General features: G+C 42.1%; 1 protein-coding gene across 1 annotated transcript; it reads right to left on the bottom strand.

Annotated features, from left to right (window-relative positions):
* Positions 1-1,259: 1,259 nt before the first annotated feature.
* On the bottom strand, positions 1,260-21,043 carry zbtb7b (zinc finger and BTB domain containing 7B). The gene is made up of 4 exons (XM_030750884.1): positions 20,650-21,043; positions 18,286-18,403; positions 3,787-4,865; positions 1,260-3,662 (listed from the first exon to the last, which is right to left on the bottom strand). Exons 3-4 carry the CDS (start codon positions 4,857-4,859, stop codon positions 3,032-3,034), a joined length of 1,704 nt encoding a protein of 567 aa, XP_030606744.1. The 5' UTR covers positions 4,860-4,865; positions 18,286-18,403; positions 20,650-21,043; the 3' UTR covers positions 1,260-3,031.
* Between the last annotated feature and the right edge of the window lie 6,166 nt (positions 21,044-27,209).

The raw sequence follows: 27,209 nt of genomic DNA, 5'->3' as shown, positions 1-27,209 counted from the left end.
TAGAGGAAGTGAAGGTGGATGAGTTTAAATACCTGGGGTCAACCATCCAAAACAACAGACACAAGTGTGAACAAAGAGAAGTGAGGAAGTGGAGTAGGTGAAGATGTGTGTCGGGTGATTTGCGACAGGATAGCAGCAAGAGTGAATGGGAAGGTTTATGAGATGGTAGTGAGACCTGCTGTAATGTATGGTTTGGAGAAGGTGGCACAGACAAAATGAGAGAAAGTGGAGCTGGAGGTGGCAGAGTTGAAAATGTTAAGATTTTCATCGGGGGTGACCAGGAGGAGCAAGATTAGAAATGAGTACAGTACCAGTCAAAAGTGACCCATTCATATGAATGGGTAAGTGTGTCAGATGGAGGTTGAGCAGATGGGGACAAAGTTAGAGAGGAAAAGCTGAGATGATTTGGACATGTGCAGAGGAGGAATAGCGGATGCTGAAGATGGAGCTGCCTGACAGGAGGAAAAGACGAAGCCCCCAGAGAAGATTCATGGATGTGTGACAGAAGATGATGCTAAGGGATAGGGTGAGATGGAGGCAGATGATCTGCTGGGGCGACCTCTAAATGGAGCGGCCGAAAGAAAATAACAGTAACGCAGAAAAGCCAAGCTTAGATATCTTTATTTATTTTCTTTACAATAACTGAAACAAATCTTGGGAAACTGAATTCATATCTCTGAGAAGGTCCACTAAAAACTGAAAGACAAAAATGTATCCCTGATAGCGGGGTCCCTGCTCAGACTGTACCCCATGTCCCTTCACCAAAGCCAGGAAAACAAACAGCTCACATAAAAACTCACACTTCACAGCTGGCATCAGTTAAACCACATTCATTCACAAAGCTCTGACTGGGAGTACCAACACCCTTCATGCCCAGTACCAACCGTCATACTGCCATTCCAGTAAGACTGGTTCTAGTAAGGCCAGTAGTTTACTGCCACTACTCTTACTTGTCTACACTTTAATGAATCCATTCGTGTTTTAAACATCAAACATATTAATATAAAAGCAAATTTCTTTTAACTACTGGCATTACACAAGTATGAAGAGTGTCAATCACCCTACAGCACCGGTTTCTTCCCATTTGATATTTTGTATAATCATTTAGTGCATTGCTCAAGATTTCCTGAGAATAGTTGCAGCACAAAAAAAAAACCAAAACAAAAACTAAGGCAACTTTATCCCAATATATATATATTTGACAATATCTCTGTACTAATATACAGGAGGAAGTATGAGGGTTATAACAAAGTATTCTCTATTTCAATCACAATTTTTTTAATGGTACCAAGTGAGTTAATGGACTTGATTTTAAAGGTCAGACAAAAAAAAAAAAAAAAAAAAGCTTGAAGCTCCAAAATCTCATAGTGCAAATAAACTGGAAACAGAGAAAAGATTCACTACATGGAAAGGAGCTGATAGTGCACACAAGGCCAGACCAGCGTGGCTGATACAGCAGGCTCTGACACTGCAGATTTTGATAGAAGAGAAAATAAAAATACAACTGCTGTCATTTCAAGCAATTAATGGTTGCACCACACCCTGTACAAGTTCTGCTGCAGGTAAAGCATTGATAAAGGTTTTTCGTCAAAGATGAACAAACTGAAAAGATAATGGCCCTTTTACACACAGCGGTGGCCGATCTATAAGAACTGCCATGCAACAATATGCGATACAGTACTCTACATGCCGGGTTAAGAACCAAAAAGCATGCTGAAAAATCCATTTAAGAGGAAGGGTTTTAAACCCTCTTACTGCTATTCCCTTCTCTCTACCCCGAAGGATGGAATGTGTCTGTGTTATGGAACCTGATGGGGTTAAATGTGCAAAGAACGCATTTGAGGACGAATGGCCGCCAAAAAAACAAAAAAAAATTTAAAATAATAATGTAAAAAAACAAACAAAAAAAAAAACAAAGACACTGCCTGTAAAAAGGCATTGAGGTGTGTGGAGATCACAAGGAAAGATTTTTAGCGTAATGCAGCTTGGATGAGGAGTGGATTAGATCTGTGTCCAATCCTTTATTTGGTCTTTGAAAAGTTTGAGCAGAAGAGCCATAATAAATATCAATAAATAAATAAATAGAGATGAGGGGGGGGGGGGCACATTGTCTTAGAACCCAAATGAGTGCATTGGAAGACTGAAGTCCACAGCTCCTGGGGAAGAAGAAAAAAAAAGAAAAAAAAAAAAGAATTGACTTTACCATTTATCAGCATCAACTCACTGACCCAGACTTTGTCTCTTTTGGTCACAGAGATCTGCAGCTCTTAAACACTCAAATGCAGAAGCAGATTCGTTCTCATGGCTATCAAAACAGTTGGGAAGAATCTTGTCTTCAAACCCAACATTGGCTACAGTTCACCTCTCTCCCCTCCGCTTAAGAAAAACCTAAAATCTTTGGTTTAAGCACCAAATCAAAGCTCACTGTACCGCTAACAAAAATAGGTAAGATTATTGCTTTCAATGCACAGAGTAAGTCTAATTATTTAGACTGTATTTCCACTGATAACCACCAGAGGACAGGGCACACAAACTCATTGTTGTGATCTAGGTGATATGACTCCTGAACTGCACCTGAATCAACTTAGGTTGTAACTAAAATATACATCTTAAATTATCATTCCATGCCGCAGCTATGGATTTGAGTTTGCATAGTAAAAAGCATCCCAAGAACAACACACACACTGACACACACCAGCTCAAAAAAATAAAATCAAGACATAAGAAACAGCTCAGACCTAAAGTACATGAAATTAAACAGCAAACAAGAAATAAACTTTAAAAGACAAATGAAATCAAATGCCAACAACCAGAAGACAAACATTTAAAATATCTCAGAAAACCCGTTTTACAATTTTTCTTTTAATATAATTTTTCTTTTAATATTTGTTTTTTATTTTTAAGCGCTCTCTATCTGTGAGCAGCAGGTAATTAGTCCAGCCACCTGAGTGATTTTTTTCTTTTGTTTTTATTGTGGATGTTTTACCACACGCACATACACACATTCAATCAAACAGACATTCTCTTTTCACTATTCCTCTTCTTCTGCCTCCTCATCTCCAATTTCCTCTTCTATTTCATCGGCCCACCGGTCACGTTGCGTAGCTGGTGAGTGGGTTCTTCCTGGATCTTCTCCCTCCGCCTCCCTGTTTGCTCGCATTTCCAGCCCTCGCAAGAAAAGCTCAGGGTAGCTGGCTAGCCCCTGAGACCCAAATTGGGCCAGAGCCTGAAGGGCGAGAGAGCGCTCCCTCTCTATGTCACCTGGAAATATAAGAGGAGGGCCAGTGCCCGAGCCACTTCCCCCTTCAAGCACTGTGCGGGGGAGGAATGTAGAGGAGTGGCCCTGCAAAGACATAGCCTCCAGGGAGTTGGACTGCTCCCTCATGCCTCCATCAATGAAACCATCCTCCACCAGCTCAGGCCCACGTCTGGGCCGACGTGTGCGTAGCTCTAGGCAGCTGTGACCCTTGCGGTGACGCTGGAGATGGTCCTCCCTGGCAAACGCCTTGTGGCAAAGCGGGCACTCGAAGGGCCGTGCTCCACTGTGGAGGGACAGGTGGTTTTTGAGGTCATAGGAATGCAGAAAGCGGGCAGGGCAGTGGGGGCATGGGTAGGGCCGCTCGCCTGTGTGTTTCCTCATGTGGATCTTCAATTTATCATTGCTAATGAAAAGAGAGCAAAGACAAAGGATGAAGATGTAGAAAGATTGTAAACATATGATGTAAAACCAATAACTGCTAGCAGATTCAGATTTTTGTGAATGTTTGTAGTAAGAAGTTTCTATACCGGGTGAAGCGGACTCCACAAGCAGTGCACTGGAAGGGTTTCTCTCCAGTGTGTGTTCTCATGTGTCGTGGCAGTTTTCCTGCTCCATGGATGATTTTCTGACAGACAGGACATTGTTGGGGGGTCTGAGACTTCCTCTTCCTACCTCCTGCCACTATTGAAGTGGCTGCACCTCGATTAGCTACAGAGGTAGGCAAGGAGGTTCTTCCTATCAGCATACCATCATCGCCCAAACCCTCAATCTCATCATCCCCTGAGAGCTTGTCATTCAAGGGTGGTTTGGGTGGTGGGTGGGCTATACGGGGGCGCTCTTGTAGCCAGTAAGGGAGGCCTCCATTTAGTGTGGCCCCTCTGCCAGGTTCTCTAATCTCTTTAGGATCCCCATTCTGGCCAGGTGTGAGGCGAAGCTCCTGCTGTTCAGGGCTAGGAGGCTGGGTAGAGGGCAGGGAACGAAGGCTGTCAGATGCAGGTGAAGGGTGCGAGATGGGAGAAGCAGGAGGTGGGTTCAAAGGTGAGGAGTTGATGTTGTGATGTGGCCCAATTTTTTTCACCTTCCTTCCATCTATTTTTCTTCTGGACTTTTTCTCTATTACCTTCTCTCTCTCTATCATTCTCTCAGTAGCTGTGTGTTGGGCTCTCTGCTCCTCTGCTGCCTCCCCCTCTGCCTCCGCAGTCTCCCCCAGGATGTCTCTGCAGGCATCAGCCACGCACTGGATGCCCAGAAGCTGAGCCCCTCGCAGCACATCTCTCATCCCAGAGCTGGGGATCGTTAAGGTGGCAGTGTAGGCAAACTCCAGCAGAGCATCCAAGGCGTCAGGTGCCACACAGTCCAGCTGGCAAACGCTGAAACCTCCTCCGCCCTCGCCGCCCCCTTCCTCTGTGCCAAACAGCCGGCGGAAGTACAGACTGACGGCAGCCATGACAGAGCGGTGCGTCGGGTAGCGTGCCCCGCGGGAAGTCAGAGTGAGATCACACAGGAGCCCTGTCCTTCTCTGGTCATTGAGATGGGACAAGAGCTCATTGCTGTGCTCCGGGAAGGGAATCCCAATCAGCCCGTCCTCTCCTGGAGACATTACCACCTACATGAAAGAAAGGTAATTTAATATATGTGGAGAAGCAGAGCGCTGAGCAAATTACAATATGGTACTTTAATCAGGTTCATTTTTCAAAGAAAGTAGCATTACTGATTTGTAGTTTCTAAAAATAAGAGACCATCCTTCAGCTCTTCCACAATTAAGTAAATCTCTAGAAGCGTCACTGACGCTAGGATTCCCCTTTAACCTGACGTACAGTTTAAACATTGCTTGACAACAACTCGCCCTCATGATCTTCCTCGCCTCACTCGCCCTGTGTTTTGCTCCAGATTGTTAAATCAGGAGTTGGTGATTTTTGGTGGCAATGTCAGGAGGTTGGGGCATTTGAGAAAAAGTGCATAGAAGATGACAGAGCCAGTGTCAGAGATTTGTGAAATATAAAAACCAAGAGGAATGATCAGTGACACAGTGGAAATATAAAACAAAAATGATAGTCAAGACGGGGAAAGGTTATGTAATGTACTGTAGGCACTGTAACGAGAGGGCAGTAGGTTAATTCGTGTGAAACCCTTATAGCATTAGGTGATTGAAATAAAATACCTGGTAGAGGGGGCCGATGGAAGCGAGAGAGAAGGAAAAAAACGCAAGCAAGGGAGGAAGTGACAGACTAGAGTGGGTGAAAGGGGGAGTACCAGTGAAAGAATGAGGAAGAAAAAAAACAGAAAGAGAATTATGAACTTTATAAAGGACTAAAATAAATATATCAATAGGTTGCCATAGTTAAGTGCATCTTATCTCATTATAATACTCTGTGTTATTTATTTTATTAAATCACAAGAGGATATTTTAGAAACCAGTTTTTCGACAAGAAGCATGAGCGGGGGGTTGAACGTAAAATCCCGTAATGAACGTCATGCTAGGACAATGACTTTCTTTATTTCCCTTTGTGAGATGTGATGGTAATAAGATCCAACAACTCCCTTCTTTGGATCCCTAAGCTCGCACCTCACCCTGTCCACACTGTACCTGGTCGACAATATCTCTCATACACCTGAGCAGACCAGATTTTCCACAAACAACTCACCCTCCAGATTCCCCCTCCCTGCCCTTCATCTCCCTCCCATAGCAACTGGCAGCCCCCTGGCCATCCAATAACAGTGTTCACACAGTGCCCAGAGGGCTCTGCTCAACAACAGTACATCCACCTGACTAACCTGCTCCAAAACACACCCTATTAAACACACACGTGCATGCACACAAGCGCACACACACACACACACACATATATATATATACACACAGTACATGAACACTTGCACACATAGCGTGCCAATCTGTGGCTCCCCCCACCCACCATTGTTAGATATAACCTGTTATGTGACGATCTTAACGACAGACTATTTAAGTCATGGAGAAATACACCCCACCTATTCAACAACAAGAAATGAAAAGTACAGACAGTTAAATACCTATCAAGAACATGCCGATACCTTTCTGCAAACTTTTTGATCCTTCTGATTTCTCAAACCGTCCCTTTCTCATCTGAAGATGAGAGGATGAAGCACCCAGAGGTCACAAACGTTAATCCTACCTTCCCTTTCTTTATGGGCATGGGCACCGTCAGCTGGAGACGAGGCAGCGGCTGTCTCACGGCTTCCATCTTTTTGCTCTTCACAAGTCTTCTCCCTCACTTTCCTTGTCACGCTCTCTCTAAACCACTTTTTTTTCCTACTTCCTCCTTCCTTTAGATGTTCAGACAACTTAAAGGTCTGATCTCTTTGTCAGAATTTGGGGTTAAGCGTTCATCCTTGGGGATGTCTACCTCTATCGCACATTCTGTCTGTCACTCTCCTTCCTGTCGTACCAAAAGAGGGTGCACGGTGACGAAGACAGATTGAGAGATACCCCTCCCCCCCAACTCGCCTACGCGCCCCCTCTCTCCAAAACCCAACGGCCCATTTTCCGAACACTTTCCGATAAACACGATCTCCTTGTCGTCCCCTCCCTGCTCAGAAGGAGGCTAACAGGTATGGGGATTGCAGCGGAGCTAAGGTTATGGCATCGCTGCGGTTGCTCTGCATTAATACCCATCCCTCTTGAGACCATGCACATTAGTACAACTACTTTCGCAGGAAGGAAATCAACGCACGCAACCAAAAACCATGAGTAACAAACAAACAAAAAAGAAAGTCTTTTTTGTTGAAATCAAAGAATCCAAAAAATTGAACAACCATGTAAGAACCAAAATCATATTGACATTGTGAGTCATATTAAAACATTCAGGTAGGTGCAATATGAGAGTTAAACCATATCACATTGCACCACTGAGACAAACTTGTGCAAAGGGCTCTTCCTTTGAAACCCAGGCATGCTGAATGTCACCAGGTACTTGTCACAAAATACCACCGCAGCCTCTATTACAAATATTTACTAATATTTCTCAAGCCAAAGCATTTTAGTAAGAATTATCTCGCTGAACTTAAGGCATCAAGGACGACGTGTCGGGCCACCCGCTGATAAAGAAGAGTGAAGAAGTTCAGGGCCTTCTCAACTTTGTTTTTGATACTTAATTTTGTTCTTTTAAATTCACAGTTCTGAGACTTGAGATGCCAAACATTTTCAGATTATTACAGATGAGGATAAGCTGCTTTTTGTTGTCTTACAGTACCAGTAAAACATTTGGACACACTGACTGTATATCCGAGCAAACTGAATACGTTTGACTTTTGGAGCATGTGCTGGACAGAGAAAACATTAAGATGTCACTTTGTCACAGCCATTTTTCACAGTTTTCTGACATTTTACAGACAAATGATTACAAATGTGTAAAATAATGTAGAAAATTATTATTTAAGTTTTAACCCAACATACAAATCAAAATGTGGGCAAAGCATCATGAATTGAAAAACTAAGCAGACATCATACTAGCCCAGAAACTCATACAAATAGCTCCATAATTGGTAATAACTCTATTAAAACCTGATTCTTTGTTTTAAAATACACAGAACATATTATAAAATTTGGAAATGCCCCTCAGCGAGCAAAAAGTCACTCAGAGGCAACAACCAGAAATTGAAGCCGTGCAGAAAAGCGAGACACAAAGGTGTTTTGGTAGGAGCAAACAACGGTGCACATTAAATTTCCGGCACAGGGGAGAGAGAGAGAGAGAGAGAGAAAAAAAAAAAAAGCATCATGGGTGGTTGGTGGTTCAAGCTTGTTATTTTAGGCATATTCCTCAGAACGCAAACGTATTCGGAAAATAATAAGACTGCATAGAAGTTTCAATGATTCCCATCAATTTTCTGTCTGCCTGTGAGTCACTTAATACTGACACATTATGACATGAACAGCCACAAACTACACACTGTTCGTATCCCCCCTTCTTGTTCTTTGTCGCTTTGTTTCTGGTTGTTTTTGCTGCGTACGAAGGACATGTCTGCATAAGTTGCTGAATCTTGCAACACATTGTAACTAATGTTATACCAGCCCACAGGCAGACACCACAAATGCACATTGTCATGCACTTGAGAACTTTCAAGCAAATCAACTACTAGCATAACTCTTAATAACTGTCACGCTTAGTTTATTTATGTTAAACAGGACTCAGTACCTTAAAGTCAAATAAGTGATAGGACTGTTTGCTTTTAGGTGTGTCTTTTAATGTCACTCTTACTCTTGCCAAAACATACACCTACAAATGAGTGAGTATGCAAAGTAGGTTAAAAAGGGATTTTAGCTCTCCAATTTTTGTTATGTCTTCATTTTCTGTGCATTTAATGCTGCGGATGTTATCTTTCCAACAATTGCATCTCATCTCTTTCTTAGTTTTTTTGCTCTCACCTCCTACTCTTAGTCGACGGTGGAGGAATTCACCACCTCTGCAACTCTACGGTTTCCTCATCCCTTGCTTTCATTGTGTGCACGCTCTTCCTCTCTTTTAACAACAAAGAATTATTTGTTTTTTTTAAATATACAGATGAAAACTTCAAATCACTTTTGTCTCCCTCTAACTGCCAGACCAATGGCCAAAAACCTGCAGGTTATGAAAAATACAAAAAAAATAAAAATAAATCAAAGAAGTTATTAAACAACGCAGAGGAGAATCTGCCGTGGATTTGCTTTTACTGAAGAGGAAATGGAAACTTAAATCCACTGTTACTGTCCACTAGCTCAACTCTCTGCGGCCCCTAATAGAAAAAGAGAGCAGCTTGTGCGAAGGCCAGGAAAATGACAGCTGTAAGATTGACCAAACCTGTGCACAAAGATTTACTCTTCAGTATAAAAGCAGCTTCCACCGTCTATATCGTGAAATCCCACTGCACACACTAAGAGCGTGTGGTAACTGGAACTAGAACTGTTGGTATTATTTTTATGGCTCTTATTTTCCGTTAAAGGCTGTAAGTTTTCCCAGTCCACCTCAATTATATCAGGCTCCAGCACTAAGGGGGAAAATATGACTTTATACTATTCACAGAAAACTGTGGCTGAGAGGGAGAAGGAGAAAAGCTTTTATGAATTCTGATGTCAGATGTTTTCGAGAGTGCCTGCTCATGTGTGTGTTTGTGACTATGCGTCTGTGTGTCCATGCTGGTTAATGTGAGCACTTGTGGTGTTGCGACAGGCTTTCTCAGTACTTGCGCTGACTGAAGGACAAGTTTATGGATCAATTTTAGACTTTATCAACGTCATTAAGTGCATGTGAATTAGCAAACGAGCAAAACATTTTTAAAGCAGGCTTAAGGAAATTTTGCAGCAGTTTTAAACATCTTTATGTTTAAACATTTATGTTGTTCAGTGCCTCAAAAGGAACACATAGATGCACTTTAGCAGCTCTGAATATATTATAAAAAATCCTCATTACAAATGGAGTTTCTGTATGAAATGAAATTCCTCCTACGGAGGCACACACTGACTAAGAAACAAAACACGTGTGCAAGTGTTTTCATTCATATAAAAACCCGCATTTAGCACAAAGTTAATCCAAACCACAACAAAACAAATGATGATGCTGAACAACCTTTGCCACAAAAAAACAAAGCAAGCAAACAAAAAAACAAACAAACCACTAAGCAGCCAAAGACATGGAAAGTAAGATTCGAGCTCATACCGTTTCTCCTCCACACACCTCGTCCTGCTCACACCACTTCTCTTCTCTGTGTGACAGACAGATTTAGAGGGTTTAGAAAGATTTCACCCTTTTTTCTTTTTTTTTTTACACCTCACTTATTTGGGGTAGTGAGCTGAATGTGGTACTGGGACACCTTCGCTGAGGAAGAGTAGGGGAGGAGGAAATGGGGGGGATGAGAAGAGATGAGAGTGTACACATAATGTCTGCCAAACCAGAACTGCTGCTTTCAGCCAGGCTGAGCGCTCTCAAAAAGAACTACAGGGGCGCAAAACCTTCACATCTGAGTGACAGCCGTGTCCAAAACTGCATTTAAAAAATTAAAAAAAAATACTAAAATGGACACAGGTTGGCCTTCTAATAAAGCACCTCGTCTCTGCTGGGAGATAAAACACAAACTCCACCTGCTCTGTGTCCCGACAGTTCCCTCCGGACTGAACATTTGCATCCCACCAGGAGATATAAAAACAGACGCAGCCGGGGGCTGAATTTGAATCGCCATTTGAATTTGTCAAAGACAAGACTTGAGACACCATCCTGATAATTACAACGATTGCACCCAGCATTAACTGAAGAGGAATTTAGAAAAAAAAGAAAAGAAGAAAAGAGAAGTCCGCTGAGTCGATGTTACGCAGCTGAAGTTTGTTCTTTATTTAACAGAGCCCCTGCAACCAAGCCCTCCTCTGTCCTTACTGTAACTGGGGCGTTATGATATGTGTGTGTGTGTGTGTGTGCGTGCGTGCGTGTGTGTGTGTGCATAAAGTGTGACGCATGCGCACACTGTGGTCTTAGTTCCAAGAACACATTACATTATTCATTTGGTTGGCAGAGCGAAGGCCCTTATCCCCTCGCCCTCCCACACCACAACACTCCACTGCGAGCTATAACAGCAGCCGGTTTGCATGCCAGACCTGAACACCCGTGTGAATCTGTTGGAGGATTATCAGCTTATCAGCACATGGGGCAAGACATTTGGGTGCACATATACATTGTGTAATATCCACCAACTTCTAACCTGAGGTCTATGTGAATAAAAGCTTTACCATATGAGCGATCTACAAAACTGAACATCCAAAGCCTCTACTGAAAACCTTAATTATAATAATCTGCATGGGACAAATATTTGGCTTTTTAGAAATAATTGCTAGAAAGACATTATTTTATTTTATGAACATTGTTTAGCTGTAACCTAGAATGCAGGATTTATGCTGTGTGGGGCTACCATTTCTAACAATTATATTTTTTTAGAGATGAATGTAATTTTATGCATGTGTGTATTTTATTGCTGCAGGGGAAGAGGATGAGGGGATGCTGCAAGACTTTCAAACAATACCATATCTGCATTTTAGATTTTTTTTTTTCCTCCGTGTAATAGAATTATAAAAGTAAACTCGTGTTTAGGCTCCAAAATGATTTTGTATTTGAAAGAAAACAGAGCAGAACACTGGCAGACACAATTTAAATTTCCAGTGAATTTTCCAATTTTTACTTAAAGCCATTTCAGTTTTGGATTCTGAAAATATTTTCTAAAGCAGATCATTGAGTGTAATATGGTTTTTCCATAAAACAAACAAAAAAACCCATTTTTTTTCCAAACTCGGCGTTAGGTCGACTGTTTCTGTTTGTTTGCCCCAGTTAAAGAAGGAGAAGCACAAAAGGAAAATCAATCTGAGGTTGGAAGGAAAATGGTCTGAGATTTGAGAAGAGGCAACAAAAGTTAAAAAAAGGAACATGAGGGAGGTATGTTTTCTAAAAACACACATGTTCTTAGAAATCAAACAAGTATAAGGAGGGTATGGGGGAGGAGAAACACATGAGAGTGAGTGAGTGAGTGAGTGAATGGGGAGTGGGTGTTGAGATACTCTGAAAGATAAAGCAGAGAGGAGGTTAAGACAGGAAAATCTAGTCCCGGCCTCGAACAATCTGTGTTAGTGAAGAGACATGAAACAAGAGTAGAGAGGGTTAAGTTACAAGGGGTGGAGGGGAGGAAGGGGGAGACAGAAAAAGAGAAGGGAGAGGAGCCTTGACATGAAGACTGGGAGGTAAACAGAGAGATAGAGCAAGAGGTGAACACATGCACGCAGCCACAGGAAGTCACTGAGTCCTTGCAGGTGTACGCATTTGTGTGTGTGTGTGTGTGTGTGGGTGCGTGTGTGTGCAGATGTCTGAGGGTAGCAGCCACCTCTATCATTAGCATCACCAAAAGGGAGTTTCACCCTAAGATTTAGAAAATGCACAGATGTGTGAGAGAGAAGGCATGCTGACGGAGTGGTTTCACACTTTGCTCTCCCCCTCTTTTAGCTCCTTATCTGGTCAGCAGTTTCTAGCCCCAGCACTAAACAGCTGTGCATGTGTGAACACTGGAGCATCAAGGTGTGTGGGCGAATTGAATGCCGCGCCCTGCGTCAATTAATAGGCAAAAAGCAGGAAACGTTATCTTATTGAGTGCGCTTTTATATCTGATGAGCTGAACTGAGCTGATGAAGTTGAGGAATGTTTCCACCGAGAGAACGACAACGTACGACTACATGTGAAAACAAGAAAGAATCCACGAAAGCATTATAAAGTATCATTACAGTCAAACATATGGAAACATATACTTGCTGTCAGTTATTTAAACATGACAATCAGGTACAGCAAATGAAGTGTGTGGGCGTAGTGCACCGAGTGCAGTAACTGTGGTCAAAATCATAACCTAAAGTCGCTCAGTTAGTTTTAGATGAGCAATCACTTGGAGAGCCAAGAATAAATAAATTATATTTATTCATTATGTTAATTTAAAAAACTACCTGAGAAAATATTTAAATCAGGTGCAGTAGTAAAGTTCACGAGCAACTAGAAAGTCATTTTTCAGTAACACTTTCAATCCAAGCCAGTGTGAGCTTTCAAAGTAACCTTCGCTAAAGAAGCCTGTATTAGTAAAACATAATTTGTAAATGCAAATAGTTTTATGACCCCCAGCTGTTTAAATTTTTAAAAAAAAGTGTCAAAAATGAGGAACACAGAAACAAAGCAATAACATATTTAAACAGACTTTATTTGTGAATGAAAATAAAACGTAGATAAGTAATACATATGCAATTACATGTGATACCCACACACATAAAATATTATTTTTCTTTTTTTTTTTTTCCTGGTCTGTATACATAGGTGTATAAGTGTGTGTATGTCTGTGTGTGTAAACATATGAGCAATATTATAAGAACAACTAACAATGTCCTGACTGTGGAAAGCAAGTATGTAAATGCCACAATCCTATCCGATATATGTACTGTGAAAATGATAGAAATATGTATAATGTACTACTAAGTGTGCAGCAATATACCATGAAAATAATACTCGTAATTTAAAAAATATATATTTTTTGCAGATTTATGGTTAATAATTAATTTGCTGTAAAAAAAAAAAAGACAAACCACTCAACAATTCACAGTTTTCTAGCGAGATCACAATAATATCATTACCATGAATTCTTTGGCTGCAGTGATCACGCATTTAAAATCTGAAATCGTGACAGCCCTGCCTGTACTCTACACTAGACATTTCCAGTTCCCTCCTCGAGCTAAATGAAAACTAACTTGTCCTGCGCAATACTCATCATGGAGCCGCTTATAATATAATGTCCAACTGAAGCGTTCAGCCTTGAGGTGCAGCATATAAAATGATATTTATAGGACTGCTGGGGAGGTTTCACCCTGTGATCAGCCTAATGCAGTCAAACGCAAACCCCCACCATCACCTGCGCTGCAGAAATTACAGAAGACCTAAACCAAAAACGCTAAGCAAACTTTTAGGTGTATATTCTCGAGGGTGTTTGAGAATACAGTTAAGGCCGTGGTAGGTGGGGCAGGTGAGGTGTTTTTGGAGACAGCAATCAGTAGATGCGGTAAAAGAAGTTAGGTGAAACCATTCAGCAACATATTTTTGCAGGATTTTTAAGTGTACTGCTGTACATTGCCAGTAAATATACTGCAATTCAGCTTAGCTCAGTATATTTATAAATATCTCACTTGAGGATGGAGGAATCAACGGAAAAACCTAGATAAGCACTTCATATGCATGTGTGTAATTGCGGGTCCATTACATTAAGTTGCCAAAACAGTGGGAGGGGTCTTAACAGCTGCTGTTTTCCTGCACAAATACACTCCCACATCAGAGGAAGATATTGCAAAAGCACTGGACACACACACATCCTCAGAGAGAGCAATGTTGCAAAACTAACTGATCCTGATCAATTTCCTCTTCCTGTGCTCAGTAAAAAAAACAACAAAAAAAAAAGGTCGACCACTAGAACAGATGGAGAGATAAATGCAAGGCAAACACATGAAAAAAGAAATGGCTCAGGGGAAGATTAGGCACAAAAACAGGTAAACATCGTCAGACTGGTAGAAATCAAAAGAAAGACAACCAGAGGATATGAGTGCACAATGTGTCACTTTCCTGACAAATCGGCTCAGCTGTATGTGAGAGGAGGAGGCAGTTTGTGTTTACTGTAACTACAATCCATGAAATATTATCAGAACTTCAGCGTAGTGTCAGGGAGGGCTTTACTGTGGAACTGACTGGTGTACAACTGCAACACCCACTGCTGTGGTATCAGAAACCAGGCAAGAACAAAAAAACCAACAACAAACCTGAACCTTTATCTGATAAATGATCGGTTAGTGGAACCTCTGCAGCTCGAACGAAGGGAGAAACACTTCACCAAAACTCTGTGGTCCAAAAATGCCGAATACATTGAAAACAAAACAATGCAATCCACATTTTAACAAAACCAAAAGTGATTGTATTTTTCCAAAAGGGATAATGTGCAGCCTTTTGGAATGAACACCTCCATTTGCAGCTGGAGTTCCCCCTCTGAACAGCACACATGAAAGGGGTCAGTTTCAGCTGCAATGACTCCCTTTGCCTGTGCATGTTTGGGTGTTTATTCTCACTTTCCCTGAAGTGTTGTCTCATTGTACCTATTTATGATAACCGCCCGCTCAATGTGTACAGAAACAATTGCACTGTTACTAGAAGAGCTGAATCATGATCACTCCTTCAGCCTGTAGCTTTTTCTCAGCCCCCCTCCCCTTTTTTTTTAACTCTTTACAAGAAGAAGAAGAGTCATGGCCACCTGCTGCTTGGTTAACACTAGGGTGGCGTGGGCTGCGAGGCTGGTGGTCGAGAGCAAGGGAGGGCTGTCAAATGCTACAGAAACTCATGACTGAAAAGAGGAAATGGCAGATACATAACTTCCTCTATTGACACAGATCGAGTGGGGGCAAGACTCAACTGTAGTCACTGCAGACTGGATTACGGACACCATGTAGTCACCCCCTCTGTCACTACTGCTTTAAAGTGGAGAAACAACTGCCATATATGGTGAAAACGCGCAATTAGTCCAAAACTCAAAGATTATGGTTTACATGCATGCTTAAATAAAGGGAACTTTGGGGCACAAATCTGATTAGCACAGTTACCGCAGTGGATTTATTTAAGGATATCATGACAGTAAACCACTGGAGGAACACATCGTGATCACACACAGCATGACACACAAGCCTGAGTGCAGAGGCGTTATTTAAGGTGTTGGTAAATGGACTGATGGTGGATGAGAACAAAGGAGACACAAGACAGAGGGTGAGACACCTTCAAATATCTGGGGCTAAAATAGAAAGCTTGACTTCTTTCAACTCCATCCTCCATCCCCCGTTCTCTCTCTCTTGTCTCTCTCCCCCCCACCTTCCTCCCACTCAGTCGGCTCATATGAAACTGAAAGACCCATGTCTGAATAGGGGGAATTTATATGGGCTCACATGCCCTAATTAAAGCATTTCCCAGAACTGTGTGCATGCATGTATGTGTTTTTTTTGTGTGTGTGTGTGTGTGTGTGTGTGTGTGTGTGTGTGTGTGTGTGTGTGTGTGTGTGTGTGTGTGTGTGTGTGTCTCGCCTCACAGACCACTCAATGTCACTTCCCTTTACCCACCCTTTCACGGACACATGGTAGTCAGTAGTCATACTCTAGCAAAACAGTGATCACATGAACTGTCACACCAGCTTGCCCACCACACACACACACACACACACACACACACACACACACACACACACACACACACACACACACACACACACACAAAGTCATAAACCAATTCAAACCTAATTCAAATTAACCTTCAGTGTAGATAACTATACAGAACATTTTTCATGCTCCAACTTCCTTAAAAGAGAAGTCTTCTGCAGTGTCATCTATATGATGTGATGATGCAATTTTTTTTAAAGATACTTTGCTTCCTATGACGGTTATGAGACAGAAATGCAGCTGTTTTATAGGTGAAATTTAACTTGATCTAAATATCAGAGTTGTCTGGATTGTGTCGAAACACAACAAAATGTGCCCTGAATGTGGCTGGAACTGTACTTCATTAAGCATAAATTTTGTTAGATTTGCGGGCTCTTGCTGAAATTGACAGGAAACTCTAACGTCGTCATTTAAATAATAATCAGCATGAGTAATCTGGCCTTAAGACTTATTTTAGAGTTCAATTTTCTCAGTAGGTTGAGCTGACAATATGTTAGCAGAAGGGGTATCATGCATTGCATGGTTTGTTTGTTAATAACAATTTTACAATCAAAACTGGAATTACAATTTAGCTTTGGGTCTTTAAAAAAAAATGAATAAGATTCATAGTTCCATTTTAATTGCGTGTTTTTTAAATTAGCCAGCAAATTGTTCGCTGAAGGTGAAGGAGCTGCTAATCCTCGAAGATTGCATCCTCTGCTATGTGATTACGTCTAACATTACTGTTATGATGTCCTTAAAGCTTCTCAAAAGCTCCTTTGTGCTTATTTTCCAACAACAAAAACCTATAAATATCATCAGCCTGGTTTAAAAACACAAGGGTTTATTTTTGGCCTTATTCCTGAACCATCTTTAAAAGCCAGTAGAGCATCTGCAGCCAACAAACCACAGTGGAGTTAACTTCCAGGTTGCCTATAAAATATTTAACTGTTTGACCACTTTATTCAGCTCATATTTATTCCAAGGACAGGGATGCTTTCAAGATGCTGCTCCCATCCCACGGAGACCAGTATTTCCTGAGGACTGACCCCCCCCCCCCCCCGAACGCAACATGTTTGATTTAATAAAGCTCATGTTTAGGTAATATCAGAGAAATTAGTCATGTATGTACTACTCAGCGTGATAAATGAGTGTAAATGGAGCTCAGAATATTTAAAGCCATTAAGGGAGTGATTGATCTTGTTTCATATATGACAATGACGATATAAAGACAAGTTTTGGTGGCAATTAAAGCAGGCTTAACTGCCGAAATCTGCAAAAGTTTTAAATTAATACATTGTTATGAAATTCATCCAGCGTATTAACGTTCACATTTGCATTATTGCATTTTAACAAGTTAGCAATGGGGTGAAAAAGCATTGCTAATGTGACACCATCTTAATGCTGACTTTTCTCTACAATAAATATGAAAAGTTATAAAGTTTAATGCCGCTTTTCTAATTCATCTGTGTGCTTCCAGGGGGGGCTGGTTAGTATCAATATGACGCATACCATCAAGGTGAAGAGAGCAACAATTGTTAAGGAAGGAAGAAAGTCTAGCAGGGTAACGTCTCATTTTGAAATCCCTTCCCACGTCACAATTTTTGAATATTATTAGGCGAGACCCGCATCCTGAAGTTACAGGAAAATCACAGTTCCTGAGGTGACCTTATACACACTGACGCAAGCTCCTTTCATCCTTTTCACACAATTACTTTTGTGACTCAACACCACACATAACTTTTATAACACATGTCCTGCAAGTGTTATCTCCACTCGTACTGTTAATTTCCACCTAGTCCTTGACTCACACTTTCAGCTCCATTTCTGAGCGTGGCCATTTTTTAAACAGGTGTTAAAACCCTGGCTTTTAAATATGCTTGAATGACACAATAGCATTTCAAGATAATCGCTTTCCCATTACACAGCAACGCGCCACTGCTTGACAGCGTAAGTGTCAGGAAGACGGAGAGAGTGAGTGTGACATGCAGACTAAAGCTTTGCCCGTCTGCCATCGCTCCACGGCTGACAGCTGCTCCTGGACTTTCCGAACTCTGGTTGTGTAGGTTATACGCAACATGCCAGTCAACAGTATTTTTCCAATTGCTCACCTCAAAGCTGAGATTAGGATAATTCTGTACCTGCCCACTTTGTGTTGCTACTGATTATTTCACCCTCCTGAAATCTATTGACATTTCATGGTCTCTGGTTGCCACATAAGTGCTAGTCTCTTCCTGAATGCACGCCTCTTTACAGTGTTAACCATATTATAAAAAAGGTGTGAGATCCCTACCTCCAGTCCATAAACCTAGGAGAAGATGGGTGCCTGCTTTCTGTTCTCTCTCTTTCACACACACACACCCCCCCCTCCTCTTTGGTTCTTTGCAGAGAGGTCCGCAGAGGTCATACACCTGGGAAAAAAAATAAAGGAGGTTTAACGATTTAATAACAAAATTATCAAATTTAATGACACACAGAGAAACCTAGAAGATACACAAACCAGCTCCCTTCTCTGCTGTATACCCCTTCCTCCAAAAGAGTAGTCGCTATGGGCTAAAAATGAGTACTGTATATACTCTTGCCTTCAGATACAATTTAAACCTTCTGCTTTAAACTGAATACATCACTCTGCCTTACTTTTGCTAATTTTCACTTTTTATACTGCTCTGTGTTACTCTCTTGATCTGGTCTATAAAATACCTGTAACTCGTTTCCTGTCATAGTCTAGATTTTAAAAAAAGCTAAAAGCTGAAAACAAAGCTCCGAGGAGGTGCGGGAGTGTCGCTCTCTCTTAGAGCACTTGAATCACAATATGAGAGCCTGTTATTGATTTTTGCCCAATAATATCAAAGAACACAATGCCTGCAGATTTAACTATATTATTACCTTTAACCAAACGGTGCACGAACAAGCACAGGAGTTTTGATCAATTGATAAAGATAAAACAAGGTGCTGACTAACGCCTGTTTCGTTTTTTGTTCTGTCAAATATGTTGGGTTAGCTACGGTGCATGTGGATAAGCACACACACATTTGCACACCCACAAGTTATCATATGATGCACCAGATGTAATTTAGAGTGGAGTGGGGAGTTCTTGCAGAAGAACAGAAAAAAAAAAATCACCGACAGAAACCAACTGCTTCCTACTTTGACTTCTTCGGAAAAGAAGTTCTCCAACTGTAAGTAGGGTTGGGAAAGCCCACACACACGCACACACACACACACACCCACCCACCCCTACACACACATATCTTTTAGATGAACATGATTAGCAACATACCACGCAGAAGTGATGAGGGCATTTTTTTTTTAATGTCCCCAGCTCTGTAAATGAAGGACAGTGAATATGTATTCATGTACCTGCAGATTCAGACTAAACACGATGATGAAATGACCGAGGCTTCAAGAAGCAGGCGTGTAGACAGCAGGCCAGGATGGAGGTCATGTTAGGACAGCGAGAACGAGGGATGAAGCGCAGATGTCTAATTATGTTGCAGACAACATTAGGGCAAACAGAGCTGGCTTTAAGAAATTATTTCAAAACCCCTGATGGTTCTTCCATGTGCAGAGCCAGCCCAGTATAAGTGTTAGAAATGCCCTGTCACATGATGGTGGTAACTGGTTCATAGAGACACAGACTAAATGAAAACAGAAAGTACCCAGGCTGTCTTTCATGGTCTCCTGCTTGTCTTTTGCTACTTTCTCTCCCTGGTTTCACAGCCTCCCACTCTTGCCCCTCATAGACAGAGAAGTGAGGCAGAAGGAAGACAATAAAAAGGCTTTGGTAACACCTGAGCCTGGAATCTTCATGAGGCTTTAACTGCCTGCAAGGGCACCTAAAGATTTAACCAAACAAGCTGCTCACAACACAGGGAAACCAAACCCAAGCCAGTTGAGCTTGTTAGGCCGGTCTGTCAGAGGGGCAAGTCAGCAACACAGTTACCTCTTCAACGGCACACACACACATACACATACAGAAGCCCACTGGTATGACAGCCCTCTCCACCCACGATGCAGGCTGAAACCTTAACCTAACATTACAGCCTTTGTAACACAGGATTGTGACAGGATTAAAATAAAACACTGGGTGCGCCACGGGGAGGATGATGATGATGATGATGATTAACAGACCACTGAGGGTGGATCATTTAGGTGCAAGAGACTAAATCCAGCAGATCCACTGTACTGCGTGCCCGAGAGCGGCGCAGAGAGGCAGGTGATGTGCGTGAGAACAGGTTATAGGTTTTGGATGTCAGCCGGTGTTCTCGGCTATAATTAGCAGCCCAGTCTCCAGAAATGTACCCGGCGACCCCGCTCTCTATCGCTCACCTGGCCGCCGCGCACAGACGCACGTATCAAACAGCGGCTGCAGCACCTGCTTCTCCCCCCGCAAAGAAACCACGAGACTGTGTGTTATTTTGTGCGCTTCAAAAAGTAAACCGAAACCGCTTAATAAATGTCGACGGGAGTTACTCAATAGCCGTGACGTGTTTAGTCCTCCCGTGACCCCGATCAGAACCGGGAAGGAGGGAGGAGGGACGCAAGCGCTTGAGGCAAGCCGGTGCTGTCACGGCAAAACATGTCTCCTAAACAACATTTACCTTTCAGGTTTGTTCTAGTTTGCTGTCATTTCGAAGGCAGACAGGTGAATAGTTACCTGAGTGCCGGTGTGTCACCTGTCCTGGTTCGTCGCCTCCCACCTGACCGTCCTCCACACTTCCTGGATTATTCCTTCCCACCTTGCAGACTTCTACTTCTTATATTTATTTTTTATGCTTCCAGCTCTTGCTTCTTCTTCGCCTGGAGGGGGCGAACGGGGCGGGGGGGGGTTCGCCGCCCCTGTAGTCCTCGGCTCGACACCTGCGAGGTTTTATTACTCGCCAAATTGTGCGTCGGCGTTTTTTTTTTTCCTCTCCCTGTTCTAGCTCCCTTCGCTTCTTTCTGCAGACCGCCGGCTCTCTGGGCTGCTCTGACCCCCTGTCTTCTGCCTCCGCTGGCCCACTCCGACTCCCAGCTCCTCCTTTCTGAGAACCAGGAAGCGGCTTGCCCTACTTACACCCAGTCGCGGATTGGCTCTGGCAGGGCTGGAGAGGAGACCGCCGGGGTGGGCAGGGCACAGAGGGAGGGAGAGAAAGGACCAGAGGGGGTCCGGCTCTGGTGCGATAGGCCAGCAGCGGTGTCTGTCGAGCTGTCAGTAGCGGAGGGAGGAGAAAGGTGGGCAGGTTTGGAGACCCCGCTCCTCCCCTTCTCTCCTCTGGGCATCACCGTGCAAAGGTAAGCAGAGCACAGTGGGCGCTGAAAGCGGATTGAAGGATATCTGCCTATTTGCGCAGAACACTTGCCACAGGTTCAAGTATTTTGAGTCGAAACATCGCCCCCTCTCGCCCTCATCATGACTCAGCAATATTCCCTGAGAAGTCATCTGGAGGTGACCAGGGATGGAGAAGTGGAAGACAGCCAAGAGAAAGGGTACCAACTCCAATTAAAGGCAAGGACATATGCTGATAGATGATTCAAGTTAAACGGAAACGAATATGATAAATGAAACTCGTATAGAGGATGTGTCACATCCAATGTGGTGTCTACAAAGGGCAACTGTAAAGGGACTTTTTAAAAGGACTTTTGGTGAATCAGTGAATCAGTTAAGAGAGAGAAAAAAGAAGTATAAGCTATAATCTGCTGAAGTGCAAAACACAGCAGTTCATTTATGAACATTTTTTTCCAGAGAGAGAACAGTGGGGTATATTTTTTTGTGACACAGCCACAGACACTAAACAGCAGCCTCATTTCCCTACTGAACTTTCAAGACTTGCGTATAAGCCTGCGCCTCGTGTTTGAAGTGGTTATGGGAATCACCTCGCTCTTTCAAAGCTTCAGTCTTATCCTCATCTACTGTAGCTCCTGGAGTGTGCGTCGGTGGGTTTTGCAGTGAAGGTGCAGGAAGTCTATATATAATTTTGTGGTGAGCCCACCCATTGCCCCCCCCCCCCCCCCCCCACACACACACACATACATACATACATACACACACTAAATCTGTGCTTGTGCTGTGGTTGTGCTACCAGAATAACATGTTACGCGCTACATAAATGCACCTTTTCCCCCACATAAGACTATACAGTGGCTCATAAACTGAGGGTCGGGACCTCCCAAAATGCTTGAAAAGCTGCTGCTTCAAAAATTGTTATTCTAGTTTTTCTATTATTTTAAATTCATTACAATATGTAACACACAGTCACAGAATTTTAGTATTTTCTGGAAAAAAGAAAGAAAGAAAAGAAAGGTGTTCATAAAGAAATGTACCAGGTCCGATTACTGGATTATTTTTACTGATACATTTTAATCTTTTGGTGTGGTCACACTGGGGGGTATTTTATAAACTGATCATATGTTTTGGGTGTACAAGTTTTTTTTTTTTTGAAAAACTCCCAGTAGACTTAATGGAGTGAAATGTAATTAATCAGTAAGGGAGTTTTAGATCGTAAACCATGAAATATAAATTTTAAAAAGATTACTTAGGTACAAAACATTCTTTAGGTGCACCACCTAATCTAACAATATTCAGAGGAAGCACTCTGAGAAGGCAGCACGAGTCTATGTCCGGACTGACAGCCTGTGAGACAGACATTACATTGCTTTTAATATCGGAAGCAAAAAAATAAATGCCCTTTAATCTGCTTGTTGGCTGACTGCTGTCACTGTGTATTATAGAATAATGAGAATTCAAATAATCAAAGTTGCCTTCGCAAATAGCCTGTTAGGCTGGTTAGTTTCCAGCAGGAAGACTTCCCTCTAAGTCTATTTCCGAGCCTAGGTTACAAGCGGCAATTACAAGTCCTGTTCATCCCCCCCGCCTCTATTCATGGCTGGTAATCCAGGCTGGTCTGCCTTTATTAACCTCGTTTACGCTCCTGGCTCCACACTGGGTTCTCCTCTTCACTTCACAGACTGTCATCGCTTTAATGGCTCGCCTGTTCTCGCGTTACTCTAGAGAAACATATTCAAACATGCATGCGTCTATCTCTCAAGATGCTCGTTTTTCCTAATGTGCTCACCTGATTATTAGAGTGTCGTCGCCATCTAGTGGCCACTTTATCACCGGCAGGCTCGAGTCTGTCTGCTGAACTGAGGGCCTCCAAACCTGCTCTGCTTCATTGTGTAAGTGTATAAATGTGGTTAGAACAGTGGCGGATCTAGGATTTTTCTAAGTAAGGGGCATCAAGGGGCCACAGTATTCATAGAGTTGCCAAGTATTTGTGGTAGATGTGGTGATATACGGACCAATAAAAATTAAAGCCATTACATTAAAGTTATGGTAAATCTTATCACCATGAGGTGATTCAGTGAACTTATGTGCCATTTCACTAAATAACAATATCAGAAGTTTCATACATTACAGCATTAACTGTTGTTGCTCTCCCTAAATGATTTCTGACCTGATGAAAAGGGACTGGAGGTGCTCTGCTCTTGACCAGCCTCTGGTCTGCTGTGTCCTGCTGCTCTCTCCCTCCTCTCTCCCTCCTCTCACCCTGCTCATTTTCAGCTGGCAGACTCACTCTGCTCAAAAACTGCTGAATTCCCGCCTGAGACTGACCCTTTCTTTTCATATTCTTCTCTGTCACTGCCAAACATTATAGTTAATGTTAACACACAAATGCAAATTACAAAGTACATGAATTAGTGAAATGCTAACATTCATGTCCAAACACAAGTAGGGCCTCAGTTAACATTACTCTTAACTAACTTTGCCTCTTAAATTAATGTTTGTCAGACTTACGCTATGTGACAGCTGTGAGCAAAAAGGGATTTATGACTTATTACCAACAAACTCCTCAAAATGTAGACTGGCATCGGTTGCCGGTTAAAAAACTTTCTCCGCGAGAGCGTTCAAATCTTCTCTTTCTTCTGTAAGCTTTATTCACACTGAGCATTCCTATATTGGCTCATTAGCGCTACTGGTGTTTCAGCATGGAATTGCATCCACCTCTAATTTGATCCTCGCTCTCGGACAAAGGACAGATGAGTGACAGGACAGGGGCACTTCAGGGGGCCAATCAGATTTCAGATGGGGCCAATGACCCTGTGGCCCCGCCCCTAGAACCGCCAATGGGTTAGAAGCACATTTCTTTCCGCTTTCTCCAGCCTCACACCTCTCTCTCAATTAATCTCTCAATTAAAATGCCAGTACAGGTGCTAAAACGCTGAAATGTTTACAAGGAGGCACTCATCCTTTTACCAAAACATTAATGCTGCTTTGTGAGACTCTGCAGGGGCTATTTAAACACAGTGCAAATAAAAACAAGTGCAAATCCAATATGGTAATGCCTCTTAACTCGTAGATGTGAAAAATAATTCCCTCTCTGACACCCACAGAGGCTGAAGAGCTGTTGAAAACCTCTTGGGCTGTAATGAGAGGGGAGGGGAAATATATGCGAGAGACAGAAAGTTAGCAGGTATATCAGTGAGAATGTAATCCACCCTCATGAAGGCGGATATTCATTTAGTTCCTCTCAAGAGCGGCAGAGATTTAAGTGTCCCCACATTCACAAGCTTAACCTTGAATGTGAGTGTGCCTGCCCTCTGCGGAGAGGTACAGGATTAGGGTTGGGGATCCATGAGCAGCAGGCAGCAGCAGCAGAGCTAGAATGGGTGGCTGAGGAGAGACACATCCCACGCAGGTAAAGGTTATACTGCACAGCGCTGGGCCTGAATCACTAAACCTTCAGTCCTAAAGCCTCAGAGATCATGTATGACTCCAAGTCTGAATCACAGGGGTCAAGTCCAAGTCGGGCCTCAAGTGATACTCTGTGGACGGATAATCCATCCAAGTAATCTATTCAACAGGAAATAAAACTGGCAGATAGTGGCAGTGAAAGGAAGTAGCAGTAGCTGATTTTTGTTTATTTTCTGTGCTTGAGTTGAATTTTAAGGCACGTTTGGAGTTTGCACTGTCTAATTTCTGCGTCTTGTATATAATAATGTACATCTGGCATTTTGCTGACTGTTACTAATTTAAGGATTTTACATGAAAAACATATGATAAGCTCATCACATCCCAATCTGAAAAAGAAAAACTTATTAGAAGCTCTCAGGTCACCCAATAGTAAATGTTTTTTTTTTGTCTTAAAAACTCACCATCCATTTTATTAGGCACACCTTGCTAGTACCGAGTTGGACCCCCTTTTGCCTTCAGAATTGCATTAATTCTTCATGGCACATATCCAACAATGTGCTGGAAGCATTCCTCAGGGATTTTGGACCATATTGACATTACAGTGTCACACAGTTGCTGCAAATTTGTTGGCTGCACACCCATGATGATAATTTGCCATTTCACCACATTCCAAAGGTGCCCTATTGGATTGAGAGCTGGTGACTGTGGAAGTCATGTGAGTGCAGTGAACTCATTGTTATGTTCAAGAAACCAGTTTGAGATGATTTAAGCTTTGTGACATGGCACACTATCCTGCTCGAAGCAGCCATCAGAAAATGATTACACTGTGGATTGCCACTAAAATCTGAAAAAAAAAAAAAACTATAAGGAAAAAACTTTGAGTTTATCCCCCCAAAATAAGGTTTAAAATTTTTTACAACCTATAGTTGCAAAATACGGATATACTACAAGACAATTAGAGTTTTAAATTTGATTATTTATACAAATTATGCTGGTACTTTCCTGAGAATTGTATTTATGGGATCATTTACACCTTTTTGATGAAAAAAAAATCACAATGCAAAATATATTTGAGCTGCAAAATAAAACAAACAAACAAACAAAAAAACCCCAGAAAATCTGTGAGACAATCTTTGTACTTTTCTGGTCAAAAATTTCACAGTTGTGTGGGAGTGTTTTGACTCCTGGTTTCAGGCCCAGTCACAGCTCCGAGGATAATTAAACAACACATTTACAAAAACACAACGCACTCATTACTGAAGAGGTCACTTTTGACAGTGTTCAGGGTTTTTTTTTTTCCATAATTTTGTGGCACTAAACTATATAATTATTTCACATTGCTTGAGTTTGTGTGTGTGGGGGGGTGTTAGTCATGAATGCCCGCGTAATATTTCTGCTTAAATGTTCCAAAAATTATGGATTCAATACAGTTTCAAATCTAAATTAACTCTGCCAGACTGGACACACACACACACACACACACACACACACACACACACACACACACAATAAGCTCACGACTCAACACACTTAACAAGATGATATCTAAATCCACTTTATTCTTACATCCAGATATACACCACCATAATCATCATCTTGTCAGCATCATCATCACAAGCAGAATCATCATCCTCAATGCCACGCTCATGATCATCAGTTTGACAGCACTATTAGCTGTCTTTTCTTTCCAAAAACTAAAGCTGTGATAAATAAAAAATAAAACATTTGGTCCTTAAATATATAGTCTAGGCAACATGGTATCAGGGATTAAGACAGAAATGCCTTGTTGCTACCCACAGAAAACATCAAACATCACTGGAAATTGTGCTGAAACAGTGTCATAGGGCGACAGAAGAAGGAGACCGCTAATTGAACATGAGGCTGACGGCAGCAGAGAGCAAAGTGTCGGGCAAACTGAGAGAAAGGGAGTGAGTCTGTGAGCGTCAAAGAAACAGTTAGCGACCAGAGCTGTGAAATCAGATGAAAGGCAGCTAGACAGGCGAGAGATGAAAGACAAAGAGACCGAGGAGTGAGAAAGCACACAACAGACCCACAGAGAGGCACGTATTTACAGTACAGTGAGACGGGTGGAAAAAAAAAAAATCGAGTCAGCCACAGTGCACAGCTGAGCAGTATTGTGTGTGACACACACACACACACTCACACACACACGCAGAAAAAAAAAATACAATTTACAGAAGCTGTTAAAGTGAACATGTAGGTTTAAAAGGTTTGTATTGTTCAAAAACTAAACACCACACACCTGGGACAACAAAACTACAAGTGGACTGCTCCTAATTATTCAAATTAATATTAATATTGACTTTACAGTGCTTTTCAAACGCTATATCAGTATAATTATTATTATTCTGATGAGAAAATATTACACTTTGGTGAAGAATGGGAGGCAAGAGGGAGTTGGAGCTGGAAACCAGGAAGTATCTGCTCTATTGCCTGCATCTTGACATCATAATTGACTTTCTTTCCAACAGCAAAATGATTATTATCTTCCCACATTCATTATTATTGTCAAGGAAATTTCC

Source organism: Archocentrus centrarchus, chromosome 16 (assembly GCF_007364275.1).
Source record: "Archocentrus centrarchus isolate MPI-CPG fArcCen1 chromosome 16, fArcCen1, whole genome shotgun sequence".
In the NCBI taxonomy this organism is placed as follows: Eukaryota; Metazoa; Chordata; class Actinopteri; order Cichliformes; family Cichlidae; genus Archocentrus; species Archocentrus centrarchus.
Note: the sequence above shows the minus strand (reverse complement) of the source record. Positions and strands in the feature narration are given on the sequence as shown.

Bases quoted from the DNA above. Each gene is read 5' to 3' on its own strand.
- zbtb7b (XM_030750884.1), bottom strand. From the start codon at position 4,859: ATGTCTCCAGGAGAGGACGGGCTGATTGGGATTCCCTTCCCGGAGCAC. The intron at 3,663-3,786 runs GTATAGAAACTT...TCTTTTCATTAG, and splicing joins TGTGGAGTCCGCTTCACCCG to CAATGATAAATTGAAGATCC.